Genomic DNA, 16,477 nt, shown 5'->3' on the forward strand with positions numbered 1-16,477 from the left:
AGCTCAGAGGAAGCAGCCGCCATCAGGGTGGCCTGTGCTGGTCAAGCAAGGCTTCACAGCGGGCGTGGGCCTTGAATCCAAGGATGGGGAGCATGCAGCTAAACACGGGGAACAATGAGGAAGCCAGCCTGGCTGCAAGTTTGGGAAAGCAGACTGGGGCTGGTTGGGGGCTAGGGGTAGGGACTTGAGTGGAGGAAGCCAGATGATGATAAAAATGGTGGTTCAAGATGATTAATCAGGTGTGTAGGAAGGATTGGGTTTAGGGCAGGGAGATTAGGAAACATCGAACTGGGGTGATGATGGTGGGATTGGAAGGGCAGGGACCAAGAACACAAGAGCCACCAAACAGAAAGAAACACTAGGACTTGGTGACTGATATACTGAGGAGGAGGTTTCAAGCCCCAGTGACCAGGGATACATGATGGACCATTAACAGAAAGAGAGAAATGAGGACAGTGATTCCCATTTCGGATGTGTTGACGTGGAGGGTCAATGAGGGCCCCGAGTGGAGGTATCTAGCAGGCAGCTGAAGACATATGACTCTAAATCAGGAGAGGAGTTGAGGAGGAGGCACTGGAGATAGAGACCTGGGAAGCATTACCATAGAGGGAGATAACAGTGCAAGCTGCAGGAACTGGACGCTGAGCACTGACCCTTGGGGAGTGTTTGGACTCTCAAATTAGGAACCAAATGGGAATAAGAAAAAGAAAGAATAAAGGAGCTAGAAAAGAAATGATACCGAGGCTAGGAAAAGCAGGACATTGTGGTGTCACGGAGGCCAAGGGCACAGTTCCCGCTACGTTGCTTAATACATGTTTGTTGTCAGGGGCAGCTAGGTGGCACAGTGGATAAAGCACTGGCTCTGGATTCAGGAGGACCTGAGTTCAAATCTGGATTCAGACACTTACTAGCTGTGTGACCCTGGGCAAGTCACTTAACCCTCATTGCCCCACAAAAACAAAAAACAAAACAACAAATTTGTTGTTATCATCAGAGCAGCTCACAGGTATGCACATGGTCCTCTAGGGTTTGCAAAGCACTTTGTAGACATTAGCTCATTTGAGCCCCAAGGAGAAGGAGGAGGGTGTCACATACTACCAAGAAGTCAAGAGGAATGATGATGAAGAACTGGCCATCTGAGTTTGGCTTTTAGGAGGTCACAAATTGTAACTGTCTTGTTGTTGTCCAGATTCCTCTCCGTGGGAGAGAAGCTCCAGGTTTAAAGACAGTCTAGGAGTAATCCAGTTCCATCTCCCCCCCCCCCCCCCCAGTGCAGACATCTCATCACCAGGCCTGTTGTGATCTGACTCCAGCCTCCCTCTGCACCCTTATTTCCCACTGCTCCCCCAATCTTCTCCTTCGGCAACAGTCAGGCTGGTCTCCTCCCTCACACTCCTTGCTTATTCTCCCTTCCTAACTTTGGTTCATTCATGGATGTAGCCAGTATCCAACATGTTTATATTATGTGTCTGGCCTTTATTCTCTTGGGCACCTGGGGGATACAAAGAGGTCTATGAGATAGATGGTCCTCACGGGGCCCAAGCTGGCCCTGAACTGAAATTACCTCGGTAGTCCAGAGCAGGGACCTGAGGGGGCATTTCAACAGACACTTCGTTGTAGCTTTCATCAGGATAGTAACCCGATCCTGGAAGGAAGAGAACAAAGCAGCATGAGGTCAGAACTTCTCAGGAAGGCCCTCCCCACCCTTTGTACCTCCCCAGTGCTTTCTTTCCAGGACATGACCACCCACAGTTGAGGAGCTGGGCATTCTGTGGGGAAAGGTTGGCCCTGGAGAGTTGTAAGACCACCACCCCTGTCACACATACATCTGCTGCGACCTGCTTCCCTGTCAATAAAGCTATCTTAGGGGGAGGGCATGATGGCACCTTCAGGCCTTGTTCCTACAACTGCACAGTGGCAGCTGAGGGCAGGGGGGAGCTCACCCTGTTACTGCTGAGGCAGAGGCATATGGCCATGTGGAGAGGGGCCTGGGCATGGCTATCATTTCCTGGTTGTTGCAAGTTGGCACCAGTAGCCAAACGAGTAGCAGGGGTGGAGGAGGAAAGGGAGGAGCACAGAAGGTGAGGAGTGGGTCATGGGTTTGTGAACACTGGCACTGTGTTTCAGAGAGAAAAATAGCCATTTGTGAGTTTGCATATGACAAGGCCAGGAAATAGGGAGAGATAAACACAATGGAAGAGCTGACCCTGCTAGGAACAAGATCTCAAGAAAAAGACCAGGTCACCAGCTGTTAGGAGTGCTTCTGGTATAGTGGGGCAAATGGAGGGGGAGGGGATTTCCCTCCTCTCCCCTTAGCCCACCATAAACTAAGCAATAGTATATCACAGAAGAAGCAACTTGGTGATATCCAGAAGTACACGAGTCAGCAAGAGTGGATAGTTGGGAGCCTCGAGTTGGGATTCTGCTTAGGAGATGGCAGATCCTAGAGCCAGGATTTCTGCTGGTCCTATGGTCTTAGGGTGTGGGTTCTAGTTAGATTAGGATGTCAGCTGAGCCTGAAGCTAGAGGTGATAATGACTACGGCTAAACCAGTGAAGTAGCATCCAGCAGAGTCAAATCAAGTCAGTGTCAGGCACTGTGCTAAGATGTGGGGATACAAGGGAAGGCAAAAACAGCCTCTACCCTCAAGGAGTTCACAGTCTAAGACAACATGCAAATAACTATATATGAACAAGTCATATATAGGATAAATTGAAGTTAATCTCAGAAGGAAGACACTAGAATTCAGGGGGATTGGAAAAGACTTTTTTTTTTTTTTGGTAGAAGGTAGGATTTTCTTTGAGACTTGAAGAAATCCACGGAAGCTAGGAGGTAGAAAAAAGGAGGGTGATTATTCCAGGCATGAGGGACAATCAGTGAAAAGACACAGTATTGGGAGACAGAGCAACAGCAAGTAGGTCCTTGTCATTGGATCATAGAGAATACGTCAGAGTGTAAGGTGCAAAAAGACAGAAAAGGTAGGAAGGAACCCAGTTATAAAGGTCTTAAAAAGCCATTGGAGGGGGGGCAGCACCAGCCCTGGACTCAGGAGTACCTGAGTTCAAATCTGGCCTCAGACAATTGACACTTAGTAGTTGTGTGACCCTGGGCAAGTCACTTAACCCTCATTGCCCCACCAAAAAAAGTCAATTGGAGAATTTGGTATTTGGTCCTGGGGGAACAGGGAGCTGCTGGAGTTTATTGACATGTTCAGACCTGTGCTTTAGGATCACATTGACGGTTTAATGGAGTAGTTGGGGGCCCTATCCTAGCAGGGCTCTTCCAGGAAAGATATTTCTTTCTTGAAAATGTAGCCACTTAATCCACTGAGGGTGGTCACATCCCTTTGTTTTTGGTCAGTCCAATACTGTATGTATGTCATGCTACCATCTCAGCCGTTAATGGGTCCACTCAAAATAACTACAAAGTGCATAAAACACCTGGCAGTCAACTTACTAGGACCCTCAAGCTGTACAAATAGAACTATAACTAAGGGCAGCTAGGTGGTCAGGAAGACCCAAGTTCAAATTTGGCCTCAGACACTGACTAGCTGTATGGCCCTGTCTGCCTCAGTTTCCTCATCCTTAAAATGAGCTACAGAAGGAAATGGCAAAGCATTCCAGGATCTTTGCCAAGAAAGCCCCAAATAGGTACATAAAGAGTCAAACACATCTAAAAAGGACTGGAGAATAGCATTATTATTGATGTTGTTGTTACCATTATTACAAAATGCTCTTTATAGAATAAATTAGTGGAGACTTAAATAGTTGGAAGGCTATTTCCTCTATAATTCTTTTTTTTTTTTTTTTGGTGAGGCAATTGGGGTTAAGTGACTTGCCCAGGGTCACACAGCTAGTAAGTGTTAAGTGTCTGAGGCCAGATTTGAACTCAGGTCCTCCTGAATCCAGGGCCGGTGCTCTATGCACTGCACCACCTAGCTGCCCCTCTATAATTCTTAGAACACAATAGCAGCAGAGCCAAGGAGCTGAAAGAACTTCAGACAGGACAGGCTGGGATGAGGATGGGGGACAGAGAGCCTGTCTTCAAGCTTTGGCTCTGTGACTTTGGGCAAATCACTTGACCTCTCTGGGCCTCAGTGTGGAATAGAGGGGATGGAGAAGATGACTGCTCCCTGTCCCTTGTCCAGATTGGGCAGTACATTCCATGTTGGACAGTTCTCATTGGAGGAATTCTTCTCATCTCTAGCCCAAATTCGCCCCTAGTCCCGTCCCCCCCACCACCCCCACCCTGGTCCTAGACTAGTCTTCAGGGCCAAGCAGAGAAGCACTACTCCTTCAGAGAATACCAACTTCTGGGGGCGGGAGGGGGAGAAGTTAGGGTCAGTTTTTGTCTTTGTATAGGCAATAAATAAATGCTTGCTGTTTTTAGTAAGCACCTAGGATGTTCCAGGCTCTATCCTAGGGGATGAAAATACAAAACCAAAACCAGATAGTGCCTGTCCTCAAGAAGCTTTCCTTCTGTTTCAGGGATATGATTCAGAGTAAATAGGTCCACATATCCACTGTCATCTGAGGAGGGGAGTATATTCATAACCAGGAGGAGATCAGGAAAGGCTTCCTGGAGGAGGTGGCACACAAGCTGAATCCAAAAGGAAAATAGAGCTTCTAAGAGGTGGAGGTGAGGAGGGAGAACATGCCAGGCATGGGGGACAGCTGGGACAAAGCTAAAGAGGTAGGGAATGGAATGTCAGGTTGGAGGAGAGCAGGGCAGCCAGTTTGGCTAGAAAGTAGAGGGTACGAGGGGAGAAGTCAGGAAAAGCTGTAGTGAAGGGCATTAAGTACCAAGCTGAGGAGCAAGTGGGAGTCACCAAAGGCTCTTGAATGGAGGAGTGATGTGGTCCATCTTTAGGAAGATTGTTTTGGTGGCCGGGGAAGGATGGATTGGAGAAGGGAGAGGACCCAAGGCCTGAACTAGGGTGGTGTCTGTGAGAGAGGAGAGAAGTGCATGAGTATGAGAGACCCTGTAGGGGAGAGGGACAGGGTGGTACGGCCTCCATTTCAACCCTGGCTTCAGCCGCCAGCTGTGTGATCCTGGGCAAGTCACTTAACCTCTGCTTGTTTTTCTCTCTCCATCTGTAAAGTTGGGGTAATAATAGATCCTATGTGTAAGTGCTTGGTAGTCCTCAGGATGCTGGCTCTTTTTCTTGGGGGGCAAACCTAGGTGACCAGTAGTTCAGGATATACTATCCCTTTGGGGGACACAGCCACCAGCAGCTTTCAAGCAGACTAAACAGGCGGTTTCTCTAGACTGCTAGCCTGGCTGCAGGAAATCAGTCTTGAATTAGTGTTAATTGGGAAACAACTTGGTTGTTTCCTGAGCAGAGCTCCAGGAAGCCTGCCTTCCAGCTCCCCCCCCCACGCCCTTCTGGTTTAGGAGTGGGGCAGCCAGCCAGGGAAGGGGCAGAACAGAATCTCCGCCTTCCAGGACAGGCAGTTTTTCCAGGCCTGGGACTGGCCTCAAGGAGTGGATGGAGCCTTCTAGAACTGCAACCGCAGGCCCGTGTAAACAAGGCCATGCCTCCCTCTGGCTCCACTCTAGGGGACAGCTGGGCCCCCTGTGCTCCAGGGTGGAGCCCAGGGTCCAGTCATGAAGCTGCTCCAGTTCCCCAAGTCCCAGGCAGGGGGGCAAACCAGTCCAACTTGGAAAACAAGTGGGCGAATAAATCAGATTGAAAGCCTGCATTGTGAAATCCTGTCCTCACTGGGTTTCCTTCATTTTAGAAGAGGGCTTAATTTCCCTTGACCTCTCTCTCTCTCTCTCTCTCTCTCTCTCTCTCTCTCTCTCTCTCTCTCTCTCTCTCTCTCTCTCCATCTCTGTCTCCCCCGGCCTCTCTTGTTTCCTTCTCCTCCCTCCTTCTCCCCTTTAGTTGGTCCTCCTGTTTCCCCCCTTTGCCCCTTCTACCTTGCTCTTCCCCTTGCCACCTCCCATAGGCCCTTGAGCCCAGCCTGCAGTGCGGTTTGGGGATTAGCCTTTAATGAGAGCAACTCCTGGCAAACAAAAGGCCAGATGTTGGTGAGGCCCTAAACCCTGCCTCCCCCATCCCATTGTGAAGGAATTCCCCCACAGGGAGGTAGAACTCCAGTTCACCCGGGCTGGGTGAGGCCTGCCCCCGCCCCCCAGTCCAGGCTCCCTGCAATGAAGGTGATATAAAGGGAAGAAAAATGAAGAAAGAGGGCTGGTGGGCAGCCTTGTGAACACGGCCAAGGAGGGATTGACCCCTGCCTCCTTGTGACTGACCCCTTCAGTTAGTAAGCCGGGATCAAAGGCCAGAAAGTACTTTACATCATTCTGGAATTGTGAGGAAGCCGAAGGGACAGTGCAATAAATAATTACAGGCCTCCCTGGGCTGGGGGGAGGACAGGGGCGGGAATGGGGCCCAGGCTTGCTGCTCTTCCCAGGCCTCCCTCCCACAAGGCCAAACTGGGCAAAAGAAGACTACTTTGGAGATTTTACACTTAATGGAGGTAGATAAGAATTTGAAACAAGATTCGGATGAGGCCTACAGGGCTGGGTTCCCTTTCCATGGTTGTTCTCTGGCCTGTGATTTGGCATGAAGCTAAGTGGCCTTGCTGTCCACCCCCCCCCCCAAGTAGGCAGAGGCTCACTCCACATAAGGGTGTGGTCGCCATGAATTACTTGCCCAATGTCTTCAACTTCCCCAGGAGCTCCAAGCAAACACTGGGCCTGGGACTGCAGAGACCCCAGAGGCTGTTTCCCCCTCCTTTTATTGCAGTCACCTAGAAAAGGGCCATCACTTGCCCAAAGGCCCACAGGTAGAGAGTGGACGAGGGAGCTGGAATTTGAACCCAGCTCCTGTGATCCCAGGGTCCAGTCTTTCCATGGTGTCACTGCCCCTGAGGTTGGCAAAACACTGTACCTCTGTAATCTCTGTGACTGTCTCAGCAGCTCTGTGAAGTAGGTTCTATAGGTATTATTATCTTCATTTTACAGGTGAGGAAACTGAGGCAGGCAGTGGTTAAGTGACTTGCTCAGGGCCACACAGCTAGTCTGCATCAGAGTCAGTATCCTAACCCAGGGCTGACCTGGCTGTTAGCGCAGGTAAATCTGACTGAACAAAGTGAGGCCAAAGGGGGCAGGGCAAAGGGAATAGGGATTAGAACCTGAGGAAAGGCCAGCCATTGTGGAGAGCCAGGAGCTTCCTGGCTTCCCTGTTGTCCTGCCCCCTCTGCTGGGTATGGATGTACACAAGGCTATTTCTCTTTTTGCAGTCCTAGATTTAGTCCAGGACTGTGCCCCAACCTACCCCCACTTCCCTTCTCTGCGGCCATTCTCTATGGACAAGGTCACAGGAAGGGAGGAGGTCACAGAGCTCACCCTGCTCAGCTCAAGTAGCTGTTAGGGGGAGATGGGAGTACTCAGTTGGGAGCAGCGAAGGAGGCTCCCAACAGGGGCAGGGCTGGCCAATGGTGTGGGCCCCTAGACACGGGCCTCTGGCCTTGAGCTTTGGCCTTGGGGATCTGGGGAGATGTCCCTGCAATGATGTCCCTTGGGTAGATTCAGGGATTGCATTGGGAAACAGCCCCTGCAGCAGCCCGGAGTAGGGCAGAAGAAGAATAGGGCTTGTGGAGATATAACTCCTTAGAAACTCCTAAGCCCCCTGGGTCAGGCCTGGCATTCAGGTCGCCCCTGTCGGAAAGGGAAAGGAAAAGGACGGCTCTGAGTTTGGGGCTCCCGCTGAGGTTCTCCATCTTAATTGTTTCCTCCTGCCCCCCTTAGGCCAGTAGGTGGGAGACCCAGGGGAGGCGCAGTAGAATGAGCTCTCTCCTGGGCCACAGGGGTTGTTGGTTCTGTCCTAGATCACCTGGGTGGCCTTGGACAAATAACTTCACCCTCACTGGGCCTCCGTTTCCCCTTGAGGGGATTGGACTCAATGCCTTTGAAGATCTCTTCCAACCCCAAGTCTGATCCCATTTCTCCTCTAGGTCTGGCCTGAGCATGGCTTCACACAAGCTGTTAAGCAGGCTAAAGGCAGCGTTTGTGGCCCGCTAGCCTGCCCACCTCCTCCTGGCATCTCCTAGCCAGAGCCAGGTTAAGCGAGGGAGGGGAAGCAGTTTGCATATTTGTTTGAGTGCTGGATGCAGCTGTCCCAGACAAATAGACACTCTTGCCAAAGACCTCCACCAGAAGCAAAGGGCATGTGGAAAAGTTTAGCATGTGTGCAGTGGCTTGGGCAGCGGCAGCGAGGCTGCTGGATCCCGCCACAGGGGAGCAGTCTGTTATTGACTCTTCTCTGGCTGTTCTCTTGGGTTCATGGCTTAGGCCCAGCTCCTTCTCCTACACCCCCTCCTCACCCACCCCTCAGCCCCAGCCCCAGCCCTCCCATGGGCAGACATAGAAAACCACATAGTACTCTGAGAGTGTGGCCTATGCTGACTGGGCCCCAGCCAAAGCCTCGGTCTGCCCATCTCATTAGTCCTCTCCCCCCAGACCCCTCCTCCCTTCCATTCCGTCTCCTATCTGACAGGCATCTACTCCTTCAGCCTACAAATAGGAAGGTTGGGGAACCTCCAGGAGCTCAGGCATCACCATCCCCTTCTGATAGGGTTCAGAGGGGGATCCCTCTGTGCAGAAAGAAGTGAGTTATGTTGTGTGACCTTGGGCAAGTCACTTAACCCTCATTGCCCTGCAAAAAAAAGAAGTGAGCTATGTGATCAGGGTGACAACCTCGTTGGAGGAAAAGGAATTGGTGCCCCCCCCAACCCCATCATACTGTCCCTCTGAACCCAATGTGAGAGTGTGGAACAGGAGAAATAAAGAAGTCTTTTAGAAGGACATGGGGACAGACAGAGAGCAATAGGGAAGGAGCAACTCTGGTTTATCCTGGGTTTATCGTCTTTCCAGCTCCTTTCAAACAAGGGACCCAGCCTCAGTGATGCTGTTGCTACGTTGGGTCTTAGCATGAAGGGCATCAGATTGGTCCAACCCCCCAAGCATTTCCTTAAGCACTTTCTGTGTGAGGGATAAGAAGGCAGACAGAAATAGAGTCCCTGCCCTCAACAGCTGAGGATGTAAGTGTGTGCTCAATAGTCTGAGGAGGCAGAAGCAAGCATTGACACCCGTAGGGGTCGCCTTCTCTAGGAGATGGTGTGGGGGCGCGAGTCTGGAAGGAAGCTAGGAATGCTAAGAGGCAGAGACGAGGAGCAGCGCTCCCCACTTCTCCCCCCTGTCCCTGCAGCCTTTTTACCTCCCTCCACTTTTCAGCTCTCTGTTTTGTCTTATCTTCTCTCATCAGAACATAAGCTCCTTGAGGGTAGATTATCTTTTTGCTTGTATTTGTATTCCTAGTGCCTGGCACATAGTAAATACTAAGGAAATGCTCTGTCGGTCTCTCTCTCTCTCTCTGTCTCTCTCTATCCATCCATCTATCATCTATCTATCTATCTATCTATCTATCTATCTATCTATCTATCTATCTATCTATCTATCTATCTAATCTGATTTCTCTGTCTATCCCTGGAGAGCATTTTAGCCTTGGGCCCAGTCTAGGCACAGGCAGCATGGTGAAGGAGATGGGGTGCTAAGATCAGGCCAGTTTGGCTAGAATATAAAGAATTCATTTTAGAAAAGGCCTCTCTGAATTTTGAGCGTAGAGGGAGGTGAGAGGAATTCTCAAGTTTGAGGGGTCTTGGAGGTCTTCTCATCCAACCCTCTGCCTCCGTACAGGATTCTTTTGTTTTCAGATGTCTCCTGAGATGCCCATTCCACAGTTTGCCTCCATCTTCTGTTTCCCATTGAACTACTCTTATTGTCAAGAATGGTTCTTCATAGGATCATCAGAGGATATCTGATCACCTCATTTTTCAGATGGAAGAACAATGACATAGAGTGACTCATCCAAGGTCACAGCTAGTCCGTGGCAGAGGTTGGATTTGAACTCTGAGCCTCTGGCTTCAACTCATGCTCTCTCTGCTGCACCAAACCTCATGCACCTCTGCATTTCATCCACATTTCTCTCATGGTTTAAAGCTGCCTTGCCTTTTTCTGTTCCCTATCCTCCTTAACATCATCGTCATAACAATAATGGCTAAGACAATAACCAGCTTCCACAACTCACCTCCATACCATGTGGGGGTCACGACTTGGGTCAGGAATATCAGTAGAAAGGGAGCTCCCGCCAGGGCCAGCTGCGTGGACATCCTTGGCTTGGGCCTTTGAGAGGCTGTGGCCCAAAGTGTTGGGCACGGGGCACTTTCGGTCCCAATAGTGCCAGACTTCAAAGTGCCAGGAGATGCTTCTTTTGAAGCTCTATGGGAAAAGAGAGAGAGAGTGTGTGAGAGCCCCTTCTACTCAGGGATGGTACTGACTGCCTGCTCTTCACCTCACTTCCTCACTTTTGTGCCTAGTGCCCAGTACAGTGGGAGACCGGTACTTAGTAAATGTCCCTTGTCCAAGTGGGTGGCAGGTTTTTGCCTGGGTATCCTTCCTCTGGGGAGAAGAGGAGATGGATGGATTGTCAGGACCCCTCTATCAAGAGAGGGTGCAAATATCACTCAGTGTGTGCTTTAGATGGGTAAGCTGAGGCCCAGAACCTGGAAGATTCTGGCCAGCCCCAGGTCCCACGTCTCGAGAAAGCCAGAGACAGAAGGGGCATGCGTGAGCTGCCCCTCCCAGTCACAGGCTCTGCCTGTGAGATCAGTATTTCCTAACAACCAGTGTGTGCAGGGAGGCTGCTCTGGAGCCTCATCTTCCTCCATCCTGGCTCCAGCCTCAGCCCTGGGGATGTCAAGGTTGCCCCAGAGAAGAGCCGTGCAAAACATACGAGGAATAAATAGGTGAACAGGTCGTTGCTGCTGCTTTTTCCATCTCTCTGCCTTCCTGCTGCTGGGATGCATTGTGTGAACCCCGGGAGAAATGAAAAAGAATAGTGAACTGTGGCCTTGACACAGTGCTACCGTATAGATCACAGAAACCAGCTGCCCCCGTGAGGCCCCCAGAAAATCCCTAGGCTCTTCTGATCTCTCAAGGAAGCAAACAGTCCTGGCACCAGAGAAATGATAAGGTCATCAGTTTAGTGGGGAGGTACCTCTGGGGCCATCTAGAATACCCCCTTCCCATTTTACAGATTGGAAAACTGAGTCCTAGAGAGCTGCACACGTGTAGGAAGTGGCAAAGGTGGGATTGAAACACAGTCACTTGGATTCTAAACCCATTGCTCCTTCCATTGTGTCACACGTCTCTGTCTAGAAACCCATCCACTCTCTGTGCTTACTATGAGAGCTGTTCCCGAAGTCTCTGTCTGTCTCTGTCTTTGTCTGTTTCTCTGTGTGTCTGCCTGTCTCCTTCCATTTTATACAGAGAGAGAGAGACAGAGACAGAGAGAATGAGAATGAGAGTCAGACCAGACAGAAAAGAGATAGGACAGGAAGGGCAAGAGACAGGAGACAGGAGACTAGAAAAGGGGAGAGAAATGGGGAAGATTGGGGAGAAAGGAGAGAATAGAGAGTAAGTGGAACTAAATAGAAGCTAGAAAAGCAGTAATAAAGGAAGAGATGAAGTGAACAGAGCCAGAGGCAGACAGAGAGAGACCCCAGGACAGCCCCCAGTTAGACTGGGCGTGACGTTCACTTGGGCATCCTCTGCCCGGAGCCCCAGATCTATTCCACTTTCTTTGTTTTAAGGCAGTTGTTTTCTCTTCCAAGTCTCCTCCCCCCTCCCCCCTCCCCCAGTCTTTTGCAGATCAAAGATCCCCCTGGGTCTCCATCCCCCTGCCCCTCCAGGCTGTTCCCCGGGGGAGGGGGGGTTCAGTCAGGCACAGGACCCACTTCAAACAAAGGTTCAGTCCAGCTGCCTCTTCCTTCCCTCTTTCCCTCCAGCCAGTGAATCAAGGGAGATTGGGTGCAGGAGAGGAAAGGGCAAATCTTACCGAGCCCGGGGTCTTTCTTCGCCTCTTCCTTCAGGGGAAACTTTTACTTTACTTTTAACATTCCTCAAACCAGCAGCTCCCGGTCCTAGACTGAACGCTGTCCAGATGTTAGCCTAGCTGCATCTGCCAGAAGTTCCCTTAAAGCTATACTGTCCCTAAAGCTATAGTTGTTCTCTCCCGCAGAGGAGGAGAACAGAGAGGTGGAGACAAAGAGACATGAGGGCTGAAGGCCAAGGGGAGGAATGATGGTCACTGGCCTTCAGCCCATGACGCTAGTAATGACTGTGGCTCATGAAGGAGCCCGGCAGACAAGCTTTAAGGTGTGAAGCTCTTCTGACTCAGGAACCAAGTGCGAGGACCAAATGCTGAGCACTTGCACAACCTTTATGATAAATGGATCACCCCTTGGACAGGCTCCTAGGCCACCGTCCTTTGGGTCAAGGGGCAGGCCCTGGGACAGACTACCTCCCTGACCACTTAACTCCTCTGGACTCTGGATTCCACATCAGATTGCCTTGTAAACCCTCGTTCTCCCTGAGTGAAGAACAGTGACATCTATTTTAACAGGAAGAGGGCAGAGAAGGCAGTTCCGGGAGGGAGAATTTGGTTATTTATTGAGCTGGTTGATACACGTGGAGCCTGCCTTCTTTGCCCCTCCCCCCAAATAGCCCCCTAAAAGATGCTCTCAAGGGTCAGCTCTTTGGGTCAGTGTTATCCAAAACCATGGCTCACAAGCCCCTAGCCAGTGTTTCCCACCTTGATTCTGGTTGGCAGCTATATAGTACTGTAGATAGAGTGATGAACCTAGACTCAGGAAGACTTGACTCCAGAATCTGGCCTCAGATGTTTACTTAACTGTATGACCCCGGACAAGTCACATCTCTGTATCTCAGTTTTCCCATCTGTAAAGTGGTCATGCTAACAATAGCACTTACTTCTCAAGGTTGATGTGAGGATCAAATGTAAAGTAAAAATGCTATTTTTGAAAACTGCAAAGCAAAGGCATTTAGTTAATCAGAAGATCACGCTATATCAAAAGGGATAGCATTCTCCCACAAATTCCTTCCTACTGGTAGGAGAGGGCACACCAGAAGCTCAGGCAGCTCACTCTCCTAGCTAGAACACCTCACTTTCTCCGAAGCTGACAGTTGCTGCTTCTCCACAGAGTCACTGACATCATCTGCTAGGTAGGTCACTTTCCCCACTATGCTATTACTGAACAACTACTGCAATTTGCTGCTTCTCTGCAAAATTCCGGCTGGGCTGCTTCTTCCCTGCATGGGAATTTAGGGTTCTTTTGTGAGTAAGCCCATAGTCTTTGGGCTATTTCAGTTCTTTTGTAAGGCCCATTTCCCTTTTCTCCCCCAAAATACAGATAGTTCTCACTTTATGTAAATTTGCATTATGGGACTTTACATTAAATTTTTTTTTTGGGGGGGGCAAGGCAGTGAGGGTTAAGTGACTTGCCCAGGGTCACACAGCTAGTAAGTGTCAAGTGTCTGAGGCCGGATTTGAACTCAGGTCCACCAGAATCCAGGGCTGATGCTTTATCCACTGTGCCACCTAGCTTCCCCCATTTATTATTATTATTTTTTTGTTTTTTACATAAGTAATTTTGAAAGAAATCTACATTCCCCAAACCACCAAATGTTAACTTTATTGTACATCAGTTCTTCCTCAGCCTGCCATGAAAAAAAGTCCCCTCAAAACCCTAAACAAACTAAACAAACCAAAAAATCCCCCCAAGTAAAAGCAGGACTCCTGGAGAGACCACCACCACTAGCACTGCAGCCCTGCTAGGTCAGGGACAGGGCTTGGCTTGAGACCCCCAACTGACCCCTGCATATTCCTCTTCTTGCTCTCCCTTCTCTGTCCCCGCTCTTCCAGTGTCCTTGAGCCATGTACCCTCTGCAGCAGATGCTGCCTCCTTCCTGCCCGGCTGCCCACCTCCATCCCTTCCCCACCTCCTCTGGCAAATTCATTTTACCCAGAGGTCTGGGGAATGGTCCACTTGCATAAAGGGAGAACTTTCTGTCTGTATTTCAGTTCCCTCTAAGTGGGAGCTTTTCTAGGCTTATTCAGTATCTGAATTGGGGTGAGCTAATTCCCTCTGTCTCATATCATTCTGCTAGCTTTAGGGCCTTGTATATTACCCAGAGGCTTCCTTTAGCCCTGATGGAGAGGTGGAGTGGCGCTGGTGATCTTTCTTCCCAGCAGTCTCCAAACTCTGCTACCTGTGCTTTGGCCCTTCTCTTTCTGCTGCCACTGGAATATGGACTCCTTCCTTTAGATTTCTAAGTCCTCACCTGTTCTTGCCTTGAACCATGCTGCGGTATCACTTCCTGGCCTTCCAAACCCTAGTTTGACCCCTTTTCCCCTTTTCAAACTCTAGTTCCCATTAGAATGAAAGCCACATGAGGGCTTACTTGTATTTCTATTCCCAGTGCTTAGCACAGTTCTTGGCATGTAGTAAGCTAGTAAATACTTTTAAATTCATTTTTCTGCATTCTTCTAGTTGTATCAAGACCACCGCCCCCTTTACCTATGTATGGTGGTGCAGTAGTGATCTCTAAACTGGTTCCCAGTTCTGCTTCCCTTCTACTATTAGCAAGTTACCAAGCTAGGCACCATAAAGTGCAAGGAATGAGAAGCTCATGTACTAGCAAGGAGATGGCTCGTGGTAAGCAGCTAGCTGGAATAGAAGATAGAACGGGAGAAGTGCAAAAGAAAGGCACACTGTCAGGGGCAGTGGGAGGAGCCATTACTTCAGGCAGGGGTGATCAGGAAAGGTTTCATGGAAGAGGTGGCATTTGAACTAGTTCTTGAAGAATAGGGACAATTTCAGTTGGCAGAGATGGGGGTGGTGGAAAGAATTCGTGTATTCCAGGCTTGGGGAAATCCAAGAACAAAAACAGGGGACGGCAGCTAGGTGGCACAGTGGATGAAGCACCGGCCCTGGATTCAGGACCACCTGAGTTCAAATCCGGATTCAGACACTTGACACTTACTAGCTGTGTGACCCTGGACAAGTCACTTTAACCCTCATTGCCCCACCCCAAAAATAAAACAAACAAACAAAAACCCCCAAACCAACGGGGGAAAATGCCCAGGATTCCTGAGGGGAATGTCAAGTGATCCTTGCCTTTGCCTAGAAGAGTGTCTTACTCTTCGGAGCTGCTGAATCAATATTGAATTGAATTAAACTGTAGCACAGGGCTTATGAAGGGAAGTAAAGTGAGGCAGAGTAGCAATGTCAGGCATTTTGGTATAGTGGGAAATGGACCTGGAAAAATGGGGAGAGCTGGGTTCAAATCATGCTTCAAATATTTACTAGTTCTATGAACAGCCTCTCACCTCAGTTTCTTCACCTGTAAAATGGGAATAATAAAACTCACAGCTGCTCTGGTACTTGATTAAGGATTCCTTCAACTATGTACCCAAACCAATGATAGATCATCAGACCTGGGCTTGAAGACGTCCATTATGGTGCTAACTCTGTGATCCATTGGCTAAGCTCTCCAGACCCACCATTATGTCATCTGCGGGTTTGATAGGGATGCCATGTAAGCCTTTATTCAAGTCATAGATGATGCAGTCTGTGGCCCAGGATGGTAGCTCTGGGTGTACATGTACTGGGTTCATACTCTGCCTTGTGTGTTCTACCCAGAATTTCCTTTGGGGATTTCAGAATTTGTTTTGTGTCTCTGAAAAGGTAAGGGACCGGGGCAGCTAGGTGGCGCAGTAGATAGAGCACCGGCCCTGGAGTCAGGAGTACCTGAGTTCAAATCCGGCCTCAGACACTTAACACTTACTAGCTGTGTGACCCTGGGCAAGTCACTTAACCCCAATTGCCTCGCTAAAAACAAAACAAAACAAAACAAAAAAAAGGTAAGGGACCTCACAAGAATGCAAAGGACTCAGACCTGAGCCCATAAGCAGTTCAGACTTTTCTCTGGTTCCCTCTGTTGCTTTGCTCTCCCTCTAAAAGACCAAGTAAATGAATCGATGCATCCACACTTGATTTTTATCTAGTTGAATCCCTTATTTAGGGTTTAGCACGTCAGTATGGAGACGCTAGTTTATTCCAGCCCACCTCCCTTCATTTCTTCTGTCAGAAAAGCATGAGATTTTGTCAAGAGGATTGCCAACATCTGGATTTGCTAAAACCGGAAGGACATCTTTCCCCTGATTTCTTCCTGTCTAAAAAAAGAAGAAGAAATTAGCTTAGTTGGGCATGACTTGTTCTGGATTAAGCCATGCTGAATTAAAAAAAAATTAAATGTTTAATTAGAAAGATAACATTGAGCATCAGTACAACCAACTAAATATGCACAGTGCAATTTACATTTAAATTAATTTCATTGCATAGAGTATCACAAGGAATTTGTAGTCACTCCCTATAGGCTCTGATTGAAATTCTTTGTCTCATTTACTTTCCTCTTATATGGTTATAATTAGAATGTTTGTCCCCCATGTCCCCTTCTTCTGTTTTCTGCACTTTTACAGTATTTTATAATGATCTTTCAGATTTCTGTATATGCCTCATATTTAGTGATAGAAACTAGACCTGTG

General features: G+C 49.1%; 1 protein-coding gene across 1 annotated transcript in view; it reads right to left on the reverse strand.

Moving 5' to 3' along the window:
* Positions 1–11,981, reverse strand: part of SRPX2 (sushi repeat containing protein X-linked 2) — a 34,770-nt gene extending 22,789 nt beyond the window's left edge. The window contains exons 1-3 of the mRNA XM_043974198.1: positions 11,906–11,981; positions 10,097–10,287; positions 1,565–1,645 (exon numbers count right to left, since the gene is read on the reverse strand). Coding sequence (XP_043830133.1) covers positions 1,565–1,645; positions 10,097–10,178 — 163 coding nt within the window. The 5' untranslated portion in view covers positions 10,179–10,287; positions 11,906–11,981. The remainder of the gene's footprint in view (positions 1–1,564; positions 1,646–10,096; positions 10,288–11,905) is intronic.
* Positions 11,982–16,477: the final 4,496 nt, after the last annotated feature.

This window comes from Dromiciops gliroides, chromosome X (genome assembly GCF_019393635.1).
Source record: "Dromiciops gliroides isolate mDroGli1 chromosome X, mDroGli1.pri, whole genome shotgun sequence".
NCBI classification, from domain to species: Eukaryota; Metazoa; Chordata; class Mammalia; order Microbiotheria; family Microbiotheriidae; genus Dromiciops; species Dromiciops gliroides.